Source organism: Telopea speciosissima, unplaced genomic scaffold, assembly GCF_018873765.1.
Source record: "Telopea speciosissima isolate NSW1024214 ecotype Mountain lineage unplaced genomic scaffold, Tspe_v1 Tspe_v1.0499, whole genome shotgun sequence".
Lineage (NCBI taxonomy): Eukaryota > Viridiplantae > Streptophyta > Magnoliopsida > Proteales > Proteaceae > Telopea > Telopea speciosissima.
Genome location: NW_025317835.1, coordinates 11,196 through 26,312, shown reverse-complemented (window position 1 = coordinate 26,312; position 15,117 = coordinate 11,196). Strand labels below are relative to the sequence as shown.

Below are 15,117 nucleotides of genomic sequence, written 5' to 3'. Positions count from 1 at the left end.
GTAAACTATGTACAATAGTTAAATCTTTCTTGGAAAGTAAAACCAAAATTTAATGATAAAGATGGCAAAAAAATAGACTGCTTCAGGCAGTACAAATCATACCCAGTGAAAGCTCGTTCAGTTCCCTTGTGTCGAGTGATGTAAAATTGTTCTTTTGTAAGACGCTTCTTCCACTCTTCTTCACTTATCAATACAGAATCCATTTTATCTCCTTCTGCGTAACAAGGAGAACATCACTTGCTAGAACTAGAACATTAATAGGAGTTTAAGAGCATGTGATTTAAGATAGCAAATGAGCTCACCAATAAATTAAGCATCTCACCTGTCAGGTTTGGTTCAAGGGGTCCTACATCCTATCCTAATCATATTAAAAATAAGGTCTATAAAAGGACCATACTTTACAGAAAGAACAGTTATAGAACATTTTTCAACAAGAACTCCACACTATCAGCATGAAAGGTTGAAATGAGAATCACTCCTTTACCAAATCAAATTCTTATAGTCAAATAATCTATCTCTAGCTAACACAAACCTAAGACAAGTACAACCTTTCCCCCATCACCTGACTGGAGGACAGAAAACAGAGAGACAGGGAAGCTCCTCATAATAAGTATAAGAAGATCCTTCTCTTTTAACAAACACAAAAAAACTGCAACCCATCCAGCCACACCCAAGCACACACACACACACATGCACAGATGCAGGTGGGGAGACCTTGAAACCCTGATTCCCCAAATCAGAAACTAGGGTTAATTAGGCTGCTGACAGTCCCACATACAAAAAATGTATGATTGAGGAACTTGGGGCTGTCTAAGTAGGTCTCAGACTTGGCAATGTTAGATCAATACAAGCAATGATATGCAGGGACTTAACAGGTTATATCAGAGAACAGATTCAGAAATAAGGCACACAATAATGAAGGAGATCAAAATAGGAGAAATGACAGGTAAACAATCCTGAATAAAAAGCAGAACGAGATTCTGAAACTGATTGACAGATCTGAAATCAGATAAAGCTTATATAAAGGACCGACAACAGAGTATGCAGATTTATATATTCAGAAAGATATATTAACAGAGTAGAATAGAAATAAGACAATAAGGTACTGAAAGAACTATTTTACTTAAACTGACCTGCTTTTCAAGATTGTTTCCAGAGAATATGCTGGAGGAAATCCTGCAACTGCCGTTCCTTGCAAAGGTGAAAGAAAAGAAATAAAAGGTAGATAAATAGGGAGAGAAGTAGGAGAGAAAGTATGATAAAGATAGGGGAAGATGAGAGCATCGAAATAAAAGAAGAAAGAGGAGGAGATGGCTGAAATCCTATTGCTGTTTTGCTTTGTTTTTTAAGTTGTTACTACTTGTTTCCTATTGGCTGAAAGGTTTTCCTAAGGCCTATATGATTCAGGTCTACTAGTAGTCTATTTAAGAACTTGTAAGGCTCAAAGAGCCCACTGTTCTTTTTTTTTTAATGGCTTGTTGCCCCCATCGAATTCTGTGGTGATTCAGATTCAAGTTGCTGTGCTGATTCAATAACAGGGTTAGTGGTGATTCCATAGTACATATCCTTTCTTATTCCATCTTCTTCTTCAGTTCACAGGTCAGTTATTTATAACAGTTTTGTTTCAAATCAAGTCTGGTTTCAAAGATATATTTTGTAGTTCCTGTTGGGAACTTACTGATCAATATCATTATTATTTCATCTTCTGAAATCTGTTTTAAGATCAGCACAGTATTGGTGCTGGACTCTGTCAAAGTTGAACTTTCCTTGTTCATTTAGAATTTTTTAATACCTAGTAATTCGACAGATTTTGTTAAAAAGGTAGAGAAATAGGGAGAGAAGTAAGAGAGAAAGTATGATAAAGATAGGGGAAGATGAGAGGTTCGAAGTAAAAGAAGCAAGAGGAGATGCTGGCCGAAATCGTATTGCTGTTTTGCTTTGATTTTTAAGTTGTTACTACTCGTTTCCTATTGGCTGAAAGGTTTTCCTAAGGCCTAAATGATTCAGGTCTACTAGTAGTCTATTTAAGAACTTGTAAAGCACAAAGAGCCCACTGTTCTGTTTTTTTTAATGGCTTGTTGCCCCCATCGAATTCTGTGGTGATTCATATTCAAGTTGCTGTGCTGATTCAATAACAGGGTTAGTTGTGATTCCAACCTAGTTTTATGGTGGTGATTCCATAGTATATATCCTTTCTTATTCCATCTTCTTCCTCCGTTCACAGGTCAGTTATTTATATCAGTTTTGTTTCAAATCAAGTCTGGTTTCAGAGATATATTTTGTAGTTCCTGCTGGGTATTTACTGATCAATATCATTAGTATTTCATCTTCTGAAATCTGTATTAAGATCACAAAGTATTGGTGCTGGACTCTGTCCAAGTTGAACTTTCCTTGTTCAATTATAATTCTTTAATATCTAGTAATTGGACAGATTTTGTTAATATTTTACTAGAGTATTCCTCTCTGTTAATAGTTCATTCGATCTGTTTTTAGATCAAATTTGACCATTGGTCACTGGTTTTTATGAGAATCCCTGAAATGTGGTCCTACGGTTCTGTTAAAGTAATCATTTTTCAGGTAGGATTTAATCAAAGCTCAGAATCTGTCCTTTAGTTTAATCTGGGTTATTAATCTCTTGTTTATCTCTGTTATAATTGCCTTCCATCAGATTTTAGAGTAGATCAGATTTTAGACTATATCAGCTGTTATTAAGTTTCTCAAATACTGCAACTGTTATTTCTGTTTTGAGATTACTTGCTAAACTGGAACTCTACCAGATCTTAAAATCTGACCTTCAAATTGGTCTGAAATTTTGGTTTGTTATTCTCATATATCTGATTAGTATTTGTTCAAATTTTTATTCACATCAAGTCCTTGATTCTGTTTAATTGAATTTCCTTTGAATCTGGTATATTTCCTTATCAAGGATTCTGGTTTGCGCGGTTGGTTTTTTGAAACTTGAGTAAGGTGGATTTAAACCCCATTACCAAGTGAGACGAGGGTTGACTTGTGCAATCAGCTTTATACCAGATTGGTATGGTTTCTATTTCAATTTCAGATTGATTTCTGAAATAGTCGACAAATAGATTTTTGGTCAAGAAATTGAAATGTTTTGGTTGCATCAATCCGAAATATTTCAAGTATAAAAAATCCATTTGGTAGTTCAATTTCTGAGAATAAATTCTCTAAATTTCTTTGGGAGAGGGTGGTGGTGGCAGGGGCGGTGCTAGGAAGGGTTGGTGGTGGCATGGTGATGCCGTTGCGATGGTGGCGGTAGCGGTGGTGGTGGTGAGACCATCAGGAGAAGAAGATGGAGGTGGTGTTTTATTTTTAACATGAAATTACTGCTTTACCCATCAAATTAGCCATGTGCTCATTAAAGAGCAATAGTAAATTGAAACAGCTCCTCAGCTATTTCAGAATTTCTATTCCATTTGATTTTCTATTTCACTAAAATAAGGTGCAAAAACTAAACCAAATGATTTCAAAAATAGAAATCACCCTATGAAATTCAAATAGAAATCATACCAAATCAGGCCTTAAAGAAAGTGTTTGTGAAGTTCCTTCGATTTTAGAACTTCTTCAAACTCTCTTCTAGTTGATAAGCCACTTGTACTGCGCCATCCATCATCGGAAGCCTACAATAAGCAACTCCTGCACTAATTTGAAGGTGCAACCATTTCGTAACTAAGCTACTAAAACACATCTCCATCCCACTCAAAGTCAAACATTGTGGCCAAGCAAGGTACTAAAACTCGGAACTCGGTACCAACTCGACCCTTGGAAAAACCGAGTCGAGTCGAGATCTTGCCAAGTTGGTGCATTTTTTTTTTTGACTCGAAGCCTCAACTTGGTGGGTTTTAGACCTAGTTTGGGTCTGAAACTTGGTATTCAACCTATTTTAGGCCATTTAAACACAATGGCACTATGAGATTTTGCAAAAACAAAGTCCAAATATGAGTTTCACTTCGGACCATAGGTTAGTAGACGACGAAGTACTAAAATATCCTACTCTACACATAATTTAGTAATAGAAAGCAATCAAAACATTCAATTAATGTAAAACAACTTAAATAAGCATTAGAAATGTTAAAAACTTAAGTGTACAATACATCAATCTTTAAACAAATGTTACATAAAATGTGATATGTTAATGTATTCAGTCCCAACACGATCCACAAATAATTCCCATGTCATAGTATTGCTGTAGTTTTGCACATAGTTTGCCACAACACTCATATAAGTGTTGTCATCAATATATGCCAAGTCATTTATCCTAGGGTATGGAAGAGGCAGTTGTCATGAAGCATGAGATCCACTGCTACTGTCATATTGAGGAATGTATGGCTGGTTTGGGACTGGGAATATGGGCCTAACACCAAACCCGGTGCTTTGATTGTCAAACTCATGTGTTGAAAAAAATAGACTTGGGGAAAAATAGTTTACCTTTGAAAAATCCTTCAAATTCGTGATGAATCTTGAAGATGTGTAGTTGAATCCTTCAAATGTGCAGCTGAATCACCTCTCCCGAAGGTCAAGTCTTGAAATCCACAAGTAACATGAAGAAGGAGCTTCAAATAGGGAAGAAGAGAGAAGTGTTGGGAGCTTTGGACAGAATTAGACCAAGATATATCGATATCTGTCGAGTTAGGTAAGTAAAACAAGAGGTAGATGGGTCGAGTTCTGGGTCGACCCAAGATCTCGACCCGAGATCCGAGATCTCACCGAGATAGTGTACTTTTTAATATCGTATTGGAACTCGACTCAGTTTCTCAAAAAATCCGAGATCTCGCCGAGTCGAATCGAGTTCTCGAACCATGTGGCCAAGTAATAGAATTCAGCCAAGTATTCTTTCACAGACATACTGTATTGCTTCAATTGTGTGAACTGAATGTTTCTTTGCTGCTTGTAGTCCATAGGTTAAAATATTCTGTTCACAGACTCTTTCATCGCCTTGATTCCGATTCTGTTGTTAATATTTTACCCGCCAAACTCGAGCCATTCCCTTCACCTTGGCTTCGCTAAATAATAACATCCCTACCTCACCCTGGCCATACTATCAAAAATATATCTCCAAGCTACGAGTTTAGTCAAGGAATGGTTAAAAAACTGTTATCTGCATAAAAGTCATGAACACCCAACTTGGCTCCTCTCTCGGCTCTATAAGGAGGACCACCATCAAAAGGTAGACCAATTCCATAGGATGGTGGTGGTGGTGGTGGTCAAATAATGTGCGAGTGATCCTCTCGTTCAAGTTCTACACTCTCTTCTAAGGAATTCATTTCAAACTGATTAGGATGTGGAATAATGGGAGCTATCAAGTAGTTGTCTATGGGATGGAATTGGTAGTCTCCAAGCTGAATTGGACTCTTTCCTTGTCAGGAGATGCAATTCTGTTAATGGTAGCTTGTAGAGATACCATCATTAACTGAATAAAAGCAATAGTCGCATTAAGGTTATCAACACTGGTGTGAAGTACCCTCAAGGGGCATAGCTAGGGCAGCAAGGGACTTGCCTAATAAAGTAGAAGTCTTGAGTTAGATTCCTCTATAACCCTCGGGGGGGAATCTCTTGGAACAATATTCCTTGTTTTACCCATTTTTTTAAAAAAAAAATGGTCTGAAGAATGCTTGTAGTGTTTTCTAGAGCTGCAACTCAATTAGTGAGATGGGTCAGATTTTCCAGGACAGACTCCCTATTATAATCCTTAAAAGAATTAAACTGCTGGATTACCTCATTGTTAGCTACTTTGGCTATATAAGGGCTACTATTTTGGGACTATGAAAAGTACCCTGTGAACAGTGTTTTGAGGTATGATTAAATTCTGGACAAAATAGGATATCAGAATATCAAAACTCAAAGAAGAAAGAGATGAAGGAGAGGAGTAAAAGAAACAGAATAGCAGGTCTGAACCTAGACTCTGATACCAAATAACAGACTATGAAACCCTAATTCTTCAAATCAGAATCCAGGCTTGAAGAGGCTGCTGATAGGCCCAGGTATAAAATGTATGGTTGAGGAACTTGGGGATCTCTAAGTAGGTCTCAGACTTAGGAGCTAGTGTTAGATCACGGCACATAATGATACACAGGGACTTAACAGGTTATATCAGGGAACAGATTCAGAAATCAGGCACACAATAATAAAGGAAATCAGAGTAGGCGAAATGACAGAAAAATAATTCTGAATATAAACAGAATGAGAATCTGAAACTGACTGACAGATCTGAAATCAGATAAAGCATATATAAAAGACTAACAACAGAGTATACAGATTTATATACTCACAAAGTTATACGAATAAAATAGAGTACAAATAAGACAATAAAGTACTCAATTTAAATTGACCTGTTTTTCAAGACTGTTTCCAGAGAAGAAGCTGGCCGAAATCCTGCAACTGCAGTGCCTTGTGAAGGTGAAAAAAAAAGAGAAAATAACATAGAGAAAAAAGGAAAGAAGCAGGAGACAAAGTATGAGATAGAGAGGAGAAGAAGAGAGCATTGAAAGAAGAGAAGAAAGAGGAGAAAAAGAGATGGCCAGGGGTGCAGAACAGAGAGGGAGAGAACAAACAGAGTCAACAGGGGAGAAATGGGAAGAGTGAAGGAACTCACAACCCGATTTTCCAAAAAATTAAAACTTTTATTCCATTCACTATCGATTGGGGGGTGGGGGTTACAACTCTTTAAATAAAAACAGAAACTAGAATCCCTCTTGACTTCAACTTCCTAACAAGTAATACATTTAACAACCTAAATAAGACATTCTAGATAATAAAATACTAGCCTAAACTGAACCCACAACCAAACTGGGCCCCACATCTTTAAAAGTTGCTTTTAACGTGTTTAAAAGAGAAAATAGCAAAAGACCCCTGAGATTTATTTTGGTAGTAAGACGCCTTATAATCCGTTGTTTTGGGAGGGATATAATTCGTTTGGTAGCAAGGGTGGGTCTCATTGGTATTCATAACAATCATTTATACCCATAGGGAAAAAGGGCCTCTATAATCGATTCCCTACTACCTGAAGCCAGCATAGGCCAAAAAATCGTATGTCTCCCCTCCATCTCTATCAATAAACGCATGAGATTAGAAGGCAAAGGGATAACCTCAGAAGCAGGAGGATGAGTGACTTGATCATCAGGGACTGAATCCGGCAGAGCAGTAACATTTTTTGAAGTGGATTCATTGGGGACTGGAGCCTTAGTAGAACTAGGCTTAGAATTTGGGGCATGAACACTGTCTAGCACCACATTAGGATTTTCTTTGGTAGGGTTGGGATGGTCTGAAGATTGATGTAAGGCCACATCATAAAAACAAACCCACCTACTACTAGCTATAATCGACCAGATTTGGATGGCCTGTAATTCTTAGGCCATGCTTCCAAAGCTAGTCACATTTGTTCAGCCGATCCAATGGTACTCATGAGAGAGAGAGGCTCCTAAGTAATACATGGCATAAGACTGGGGAATCTGCTCATACAAATGCAACTTGGGCATGAGTTATTAGACAATTTGGAGTGCCTAACTCTCTTCAGACTTAAAAGGCTTTGTTTTTTCAGTTTTACTTTTTCGGTAAAAAGTGGAAAAAAGGTTAAGCTCGTGAGGAAATTAAAAGAAGAAATCCAAAAGTAGCTTGGTATTCAATCACTTGGAAATCTGGCATCCTTTCAAGTTATTCAATCTTTGGATGGAGATTCTTCCATGGAAAAACTCCTACGGACGACCGGCTTTCGGCTTTGGGAATTCAGCTACCCTCCAGGTGTGAATTATGTAGCTATAATAGTGAATCAGCATATCATTTCTTTCTCGAATGTGGGCTTGCTAAGTCTATTTGGCAATGGTTTGTGAGATTTTTCGGTTTCAACTGGAGTGAACATGCTTCCCCTTTAGAGTGGCATAGAAAAACTACAATTTTATCTCTTTCAGGAGCTTAGAATGCAGGCCTTATAATTATACTCTATAATGTTTGGTCTGAGAGAAATGCACGGGGATTTGAAGGTTGCAAAAGATCCCCCAACCTGATCCTAAAGACGATTTTGAGAGACTAAAAAGATATAAGCCCTCATCTAAAGGGATCTGTAGCATCGATTGTTGATCTTACCTGCTCAAGAAACCTGGGAATTCAAGTTGGTCCTAGACCTTCAGTGAAGATAATTGAAGTTATGTGGAGTAAGCCGCATCCTGGTTGAGTAAATTAAATATTGAGGGATGTTCACTTGGTAATCCAGGAAGGGCTGGGGTGGGTGACATTTTTAGGGATCATCTGGGAAATGTTTTAAGTTCCTTTTACTCTTATATAGGAATTAGAACAAATTTTGAAGCGGAGTTTCAGGCCTTGCTCCTTGGAATTCTAAAAGCAAAAGAGTCGGGATTCTCCAACTTGTTGATTGAATGCGACTCGGTATCAATAGTTATACTTTCCCAAAAAAAGATTCTTCCATGGTTTGTGTGGCAACAATGGTCCTCTTTGCAGATTTATCTTTCAAACACAACATGGAAGATCACTCACTGTTTTAGAGAAGCAAATCCTATAGCAGATTTTTTGGCAAAGGAAGCAGCAAGATCAGGTCTTTCAAATTCAGATTGCACCCTCCCTCATGTTTTGGAAGAGGTGAACAACGATATCATGGGTTGCCCAAGATACCGGTTCTCCAGGTAGTTTCTTATTTTCTTTCTGGATATATCTTCTTTTAAGATGAGTTCCCTATTGATGGCAATGCCACAGGTAGGGGTTCTCTTTTTGTTTGGAGATTTTTTGTACAGGATATTGGATATCTGTATGTCATTTATGATTGGGTTGGGTATTCTGCTGATGGCCATGCCAAAGGTGGATCCCCAATCTGATCCTGGTCTTCCCTTCTCTCTATTGATGGCCATGCCGAAGGTGGAGGTGGGGATTTCCAGAGTTTTGTATCCCATTCGGGTATGCCTGGACGTTAAACCTGAACTTTTACTTTCTTCTTAATATATTCAATGCTGACCTTATAGCGAAAAAAAGAAAAAAAGAAAGGCTTGCATTAGTTTAATCAGCATCCAATTAGATGCAGTCAAAGAAGTAGGTGCAATCATACTAGTAATGGATGGTATTTTGGAGCTTTACCTACTGTCACCCATGATGTTCCCCCCAAAAGAATTACCTATGAGTTCAAAGAAATGGACTTGTAGGAAATTATATCTACAAAGAAGGCAACCCTTCCCTTCTTAAGGATCTAAGTTTCAAGATGAAAAATAAGAATTAAAGGAGCAGAATAGAATAATGCTAAAACCCTTAAGAGACCGCTGATGTGGAAGAATCATCCAACTAATTCCAACGTTCTACTTTCGTGGTAGTAAAACGGTTGCTGATCAATAGCTATGTTTCTGCAACAATTGGTGATCCATCTTCTAGGAAGATGCTTGATTTGTATAGAAGCAAAATAAATCATAGAGATATTACTCATTATAGAAGTTTTTTTTTCTTTAACAGAAGCAGTGAAAAATAACTGTATTACTCTAGAATCCGAGTAATTGTGTAGCATGTCAAAGAGGAAAAAGTATCCCTCCATCATATGTCAAGCTACTTACAGAACATTAATAAAACATATCATAATTGTGAAAGTAAAATTCTACACTAGTATATCCTGCAAACTCTCATGTTCCCTTGCTGTTCAACAGAAGATTCAAAACCAATGTCAATTTTCTCCCCTCTTTTTATTGAGGACGAACTACCTTAAACTTCAAATAAATGTCATTTAATGTAAACTTTCATTCACATAACTAATATATTTGAAGACTGGTGACCTAGCAATCACTTTTCATACCAAATGGAAAAGGTTAGTACCAAAACGAAACTAAGTGCATTGTAATCTACAATACTATATTATTTGAATCTAGAATTTAGAGCTTGGAGTCAGGGATCAGGATCATCCACTGACACTAAGTGCATTGTGACCTACACTATATTTCGGATCTAGAAATTAGGGATGAAACTAGAGGATGCTGATCTCAATTTGATCCTAAGTCAACTCATCTGAGTTTGGACACCACAGGGGTCCTACAGACCTGTTAAAATCATGTTGTGGAGGGGGGTAACCAAGTTAACTTGGATTGGGACAGGCTGCTCACGATACAACTCGGCCTGTACAGTCAGGCTCGATCCTGAGTCCTAAAACATGATTTGAATATTTCATTATGGGTGCCACAACATGTCAGAAAATTCTAATTTTAACTGGAAGGAGAAGGGGTGGAAGCTCTATCTGGTTCTTACCCATTTCCAACTCTCCATCAACATTACCCATCTCAGCTTGCTTATGTATCCGAAAGAAATACAGTCATAATTGAGGAGGTTGGTCCCTTATTTGTAGGATAAGAAGCAATATTTTCTCCTCACAAGGCACTACCGAAAATACTGAACCCAATACAATAATGGCAGAGCCAACTCATAAAACCAACTTGTTTATACATTCACATATCATCTCAGGAACCAAGACATCGTGAAAATCTACCAGCCTTTTGCTTCCATGATCAACAACAAAAGAAGACAGTATGATCCCAAGAAAATTTTGCTTCTAGCTCCAAAGGGTGAAATATAAGGAATTGAGACGGACTCTGATACCTTCAAAAACAACATACTCCATTTCTACAAAAATTGCTATTGGTCGGTACTTCAAACAGCCAGATAACATTTCAAAGGCACCTTCTATCCACTGAATTTGACATATTTCCAAAACTGAGCAACAAGGTCTGATTCAGGATATTTCCTATGGTCCTTGCTATCCTCCATTCCTAATGATGGCAACTAATTGTGATCTTTGATGTTTAGGATTTTCTGATAGTGGGGAACAGAAACGACAAGGAGAGAGAGAGAGAGAGAGAGAGAGAGAGAGAGAGAAAGAGAGACTTATTGGGTGTGTGTGTTGTGGGGGGGGAGGATGGGGGGGGGGCAAGTTAACCCCTCAAACTTAACTTACAGGTATTTGTCATTCCTAGAGGTTGCAAGACTTTGACTATATTGATCATGGATTGATGCAAATAAAGTACAGCACAGAAATTTCTATTCCTAACGTTTTCCAAATTCAATCATCAACGTGTACAGCGTTCACTTTTGTGGAGATGAACATCAAAATTTCCAGTTCCAAATTGCAAAACAGAATTTGAAAACAAAAACAATAACAGTCAATGGGTTGGTCTCAAATGTGGAAATTCTCTACAAGGAAATAGAATACCAGTAATTACAACAGCAAAGAACAGGTGCAAATGTCAAAGAAAAGATATATTGCAATAAAATAAAGTAAAAAAAAGCCTGCAATACCAAAACTTTTTCATCACTAATTTTTAAAACAAAATCCTGAATAAATCCAACTCAAGTATTGCACAGAAACACAAGGTAAACGAGCAAACCTGACTTTCAAAGAGGAAAAATTATAATAAGAAAATGCGTTAAAATTAAATCTGTGACGCACAATCTCAAATAATTACTTGATCCTGAAAGGTAGGGGGATGAAAAGAAAGAAAGAACCACCCAGAGACGAAACTCCAAGCCCTTTATTCTAGTAAAAAAGTGAAAAAAAGAAGGAAAAACAAAAATCAAGAGATGGAGAACATCCTTCTCCTTTGTTCGGTCACATCAGCACAACTGTCAACTTCTCTTCTTCGTCGGTTAACCTCCATTCTGAAAATCTAGAGATAATCTTTCCTCCACCGGATTAAGCAGATAATCTTCTTTTGTGGGGACCATCTCCCAGATTCTGACACTGCTTAGTCCGGGGAAGCAAAAGGCTATGTCTGTATCTGGAATTCGGGATATGATTAAAAGAAAGCCCACCAGTCTAAAAATGTTTTTGTCCCAACATAACAGAGGAATAACCTTACAAAAAAATAAACCAGAGAGAAGGGGGGCGAAAGGCTGAGAAAGGAACCTTGAACATCATCGGCTTTAGAAGAAGAAGAAGGAGACGAACCCATTGCTCGAAGAGAAGGCAAGAACCTCAGAGACGTCTTCAAAGCTCTATAATTGAAGCCGAATTGCAACTTAGGGCGAAAATGGTATGATAGAGAAGAGTAAGTAGTTGGAAGGCTAAGACCATTGGCACCAACCAAAGCCATGACTGATCTACACCACACCCTCTAAGATCCCAACTCAAACTCTACAGTAGAGTCCAGATTTTTTTTGAGAATATCCGTTCGTAACCGATATTGTTCAAAGGAAAGCTGTAATAGCCCTTGACCTCACTTTGCGAGCGTGCGTTTAAAATCAAGGGTAGTTCGTGTGATATCACATTGAACATTAGGGTAAATTACACAACACCCCCTGAAAATGGAACGATAATCAACTCATCCCTTTTTATTTGAAAATACTTATCCATCCTGCTCTATAATAGCGGTGTTAACTTAAATAGAACCAAAAAATGAAAAGACAATTTTAACCTCAAACATAATAAGATACACAATGACAATTTTCTTATTTTTTTTGATAGAAGATAAAAAATGACAATTGAGGTATCCAATGTTTGTAGAAACTGCACTTTAGATACCCAAAACTGTAAATTATATTTTTACCAAAAAAAAAAACTTGTAAATTATATGAAAGATACCAATTTTGATATTTTCAATTATACCCTAAAGCACCACCACCACTACAATCACCGCCACCACTACAACCACCACCACCATCACCGTTACCATCGTGCAGCCCCATCTCAAACCATCCTCTTTCCCGCACAATCATCACTACCCCCTCCCCCTCTCTCTCCATCCTTTACTCTCTGTTCTACTGCTCTTCTTCTCCTTCTTCCTGTTGCCACCTTCACAGCCAAGATCAAAACCATGACTGAGCTTATTAAGATTAGGGTTATTAGAAAACCAAAAATATAAACTATGCCAAAGAGAACCTTAATCAGAGACCAGTTCCCCAAAGTTCTACGCCTTTCCTCCCTATCAGTCTTCTCAGACCCTCAAATTAAGGGCATCAAATGAATAGAAAATAGAATTATAGATTCCAATTGGGTAAGAAACAAAAAGGGGGAGAACAAGAGGAGAGGATCAGGGAACCGAATCTGTTATACCAGCACCCCAAATATACCCAAATACCCTGGGGAAAATTAGACTTTACCAAAGGGTAATGCCACAGTGGCAATGGTCAACATTAATGACCTTGAACCTAGTATTTTACTATAAGTGTCCCCTCGAAGTCCTGAAAGTGTGGGTCAAAGCCCCACAACTTTCCTTGAAGTTTGGGTCCTGACAGCAGCATCGGAGTCACGAGCGGACTCACTCGAATTGAATCCGCTCGAGGATCCGCCCTTGCTATTACTTGCCCTCTTGGTGTATTTTCTTGTGGGAGCCACATCCTCATATCCCAGACACCATAATTAGACCCTCGGACCATATGGACCCTTACCCTTACCATTAATTGGTTAAGTAGGCCATGAAAGTGGGCCCACAAGACCTATCTTAAAGTAAATAATGGGTTTTAACACCCTATCCTAAACCAAACAAGGCCTAAGGGCTAATAGGTCTAAAAAGACTTGAGCCCAACCCAAACATGACCTAACTAACTAAATGGACCAAAGGGTTATGACATGGACCAAACATGCCCTAAGACCCAAATTAAAACCCATTTAAGACCTAAGGGGTTAATTGTGTTTTGGGGGTACCTAACCAAACATAACCTAAGGCCCTTTCCTACAGTTAAAGGATAAGAGAATCCGTTATTCCCTTATCTCTCCTCCTCCCAAGCAAACCGTGGAGGAGAAGAGACAAGAGAAGGAGGAGAAGGAGGAAGGAAGAAGAAGAAGTGGAAGTAGGAGAGGAATGAGAGGGGAAGGGAAGAGGATGGAAGCCATGCCAAGGTGGCTAGCTACCCCACATCTCCTCCTCTTGCTGTCCGGACACAGGGAGAAGAAGAAGGTGAAGGAGAAGAGATGGAGAGGATGGTTGGAAAGGAAGGAAGGAGGCTCACCTAGCCTTGTCCTTGCTGCCTCCATTGAAGGTAAGACCTCAAACCCCTGGCACTTCTCTTTCTCATTTTCATTTTGATGAATTCCTTGAGCTTGAGCTAACCTAGGGTTCCCTTTGGGACTCAAGTTGATGCTTGGCCCTAATTGGGAGCTCTAATGGAGCTGACCTAGACTTGGTTTGGGCTCCCATGAGCTGCCTTGCAGCCAATGCTGCTAAACCCTTGGTCCAAAGCCATGAAACCCAACCCTTGGACCAATTTGAGACCAAACCTTTGTAGGATCTTGGATTCAAGAGGTGAACCTAGGTTCTAGTGACCCTAGGGAGGCTTAGACACCCCCTCCATGACCCTGAAGTGCTGAGGAGCTTCAAGCTGGAGAAGAAGCCCTTTGAAATCTCGAAAAAGATTACCGGCGGACGCACGACCGGATCCACCAATGGTGGTACCATCCGCTAGTCCGCCCAGTATAATCCCTGTGATTTGACCTGAATGGATGATGGAACGGACTCAAGTCTGTTGCATCCGCCCGTGGGTCAGTTCACTCTTGGGAATGTCTCAGGGATCGACAGGATATAGGGGCGGACTAAGGAAACACATCCGTCCATGGGTCCGCTCGCTCTCGGGTGTGTCTCAGAATTCAAACGGATGCATGACCGGATCCAAGTAAGGTGATCCCTTGGTGGATCCGCTCTCTCTGTTTTTACCTTTTGGCCTGAACGGAGTCAGGGACGGACTCACCCTGCTGTAATCGTCTGTGAGTCCGCTCGTGCTGTCTTGGTTGAAACTTGATTTTAACCTTGCGGGCCTAACATGGACCCTTCTATACATGCCTTAATGATTGCTTTTGTATTTTTAGGCTATCCAACTCGATGGATAGCTGGTGCACCGGTGAGATTCATATCAACCACATCGGGTGACACTCGAGTTCAGTGAGTGGGTTCTGGGTGACTTTGTTGGGTTTGAATATATATATTTAGCAATCTTAAGTATGCTATTATATAAATATAAGCATTGTGCGCATTGCATTATTATCTCGAATGTGAACTATTATGATTGTGATATTATTCTCACCATTGTATACGGTGCTGGAACCCCAAATTTATTTAATTATGAAAACTGTTATATGCCATCCTGATCTGTATGTGTCGTGTTGTGCTGGTACCCGGGTACTAGATGGAATGGGAT

The 15,117-nt window shown here is 38.9% G+C and overlaps 1 protein-coding gene across 1 annotated transcript; it reads right to left on the bottom strand.

Annotated features, from left to right (window-relative positions):
• Positions 1–5: 5 nt before the first annotated feature.
• On the bottom strand, positions 6–12,123 carry LOC122648134 (peptide methionine sulfoxide reductase B1, chloroplastic-like). The gene is made up of 2 exons (XM_043841384.1): positions 11,894–12,123; positions 6–214 (listed from the first exon to the last, which is right to left on the bottom strand). The coding sequence occupies exons 1-2, from the start codon at positions 12,078–12,080 to the stop codon at positions 6–8; spliced, it is 396 nt and encodes a 131-aa protein (XP_043697319.1). The 5' UTR covers positions 12,081–12,123.
• Positions 12,124–15,117: the final 2,994 nt, after the last annotated feature.

Bases quoted from the DNA above. Each gene is read 5' to 3' on its own strand.
- LOC122648134 (XM_043841384.1), bottom strand. From the start codon at position 12,080: ATGGCTTTGGTTGGTGCCAATGGTCTTAGCCTTCCAACTACTTACTCT. The intron at 215-11,893 runs GTTCCTTTCTCA...CTTGTTACGCAG, and splicing joins TAAAGCCGATGATGTTCAAG to AAGGAGATAAAATGGATTCT.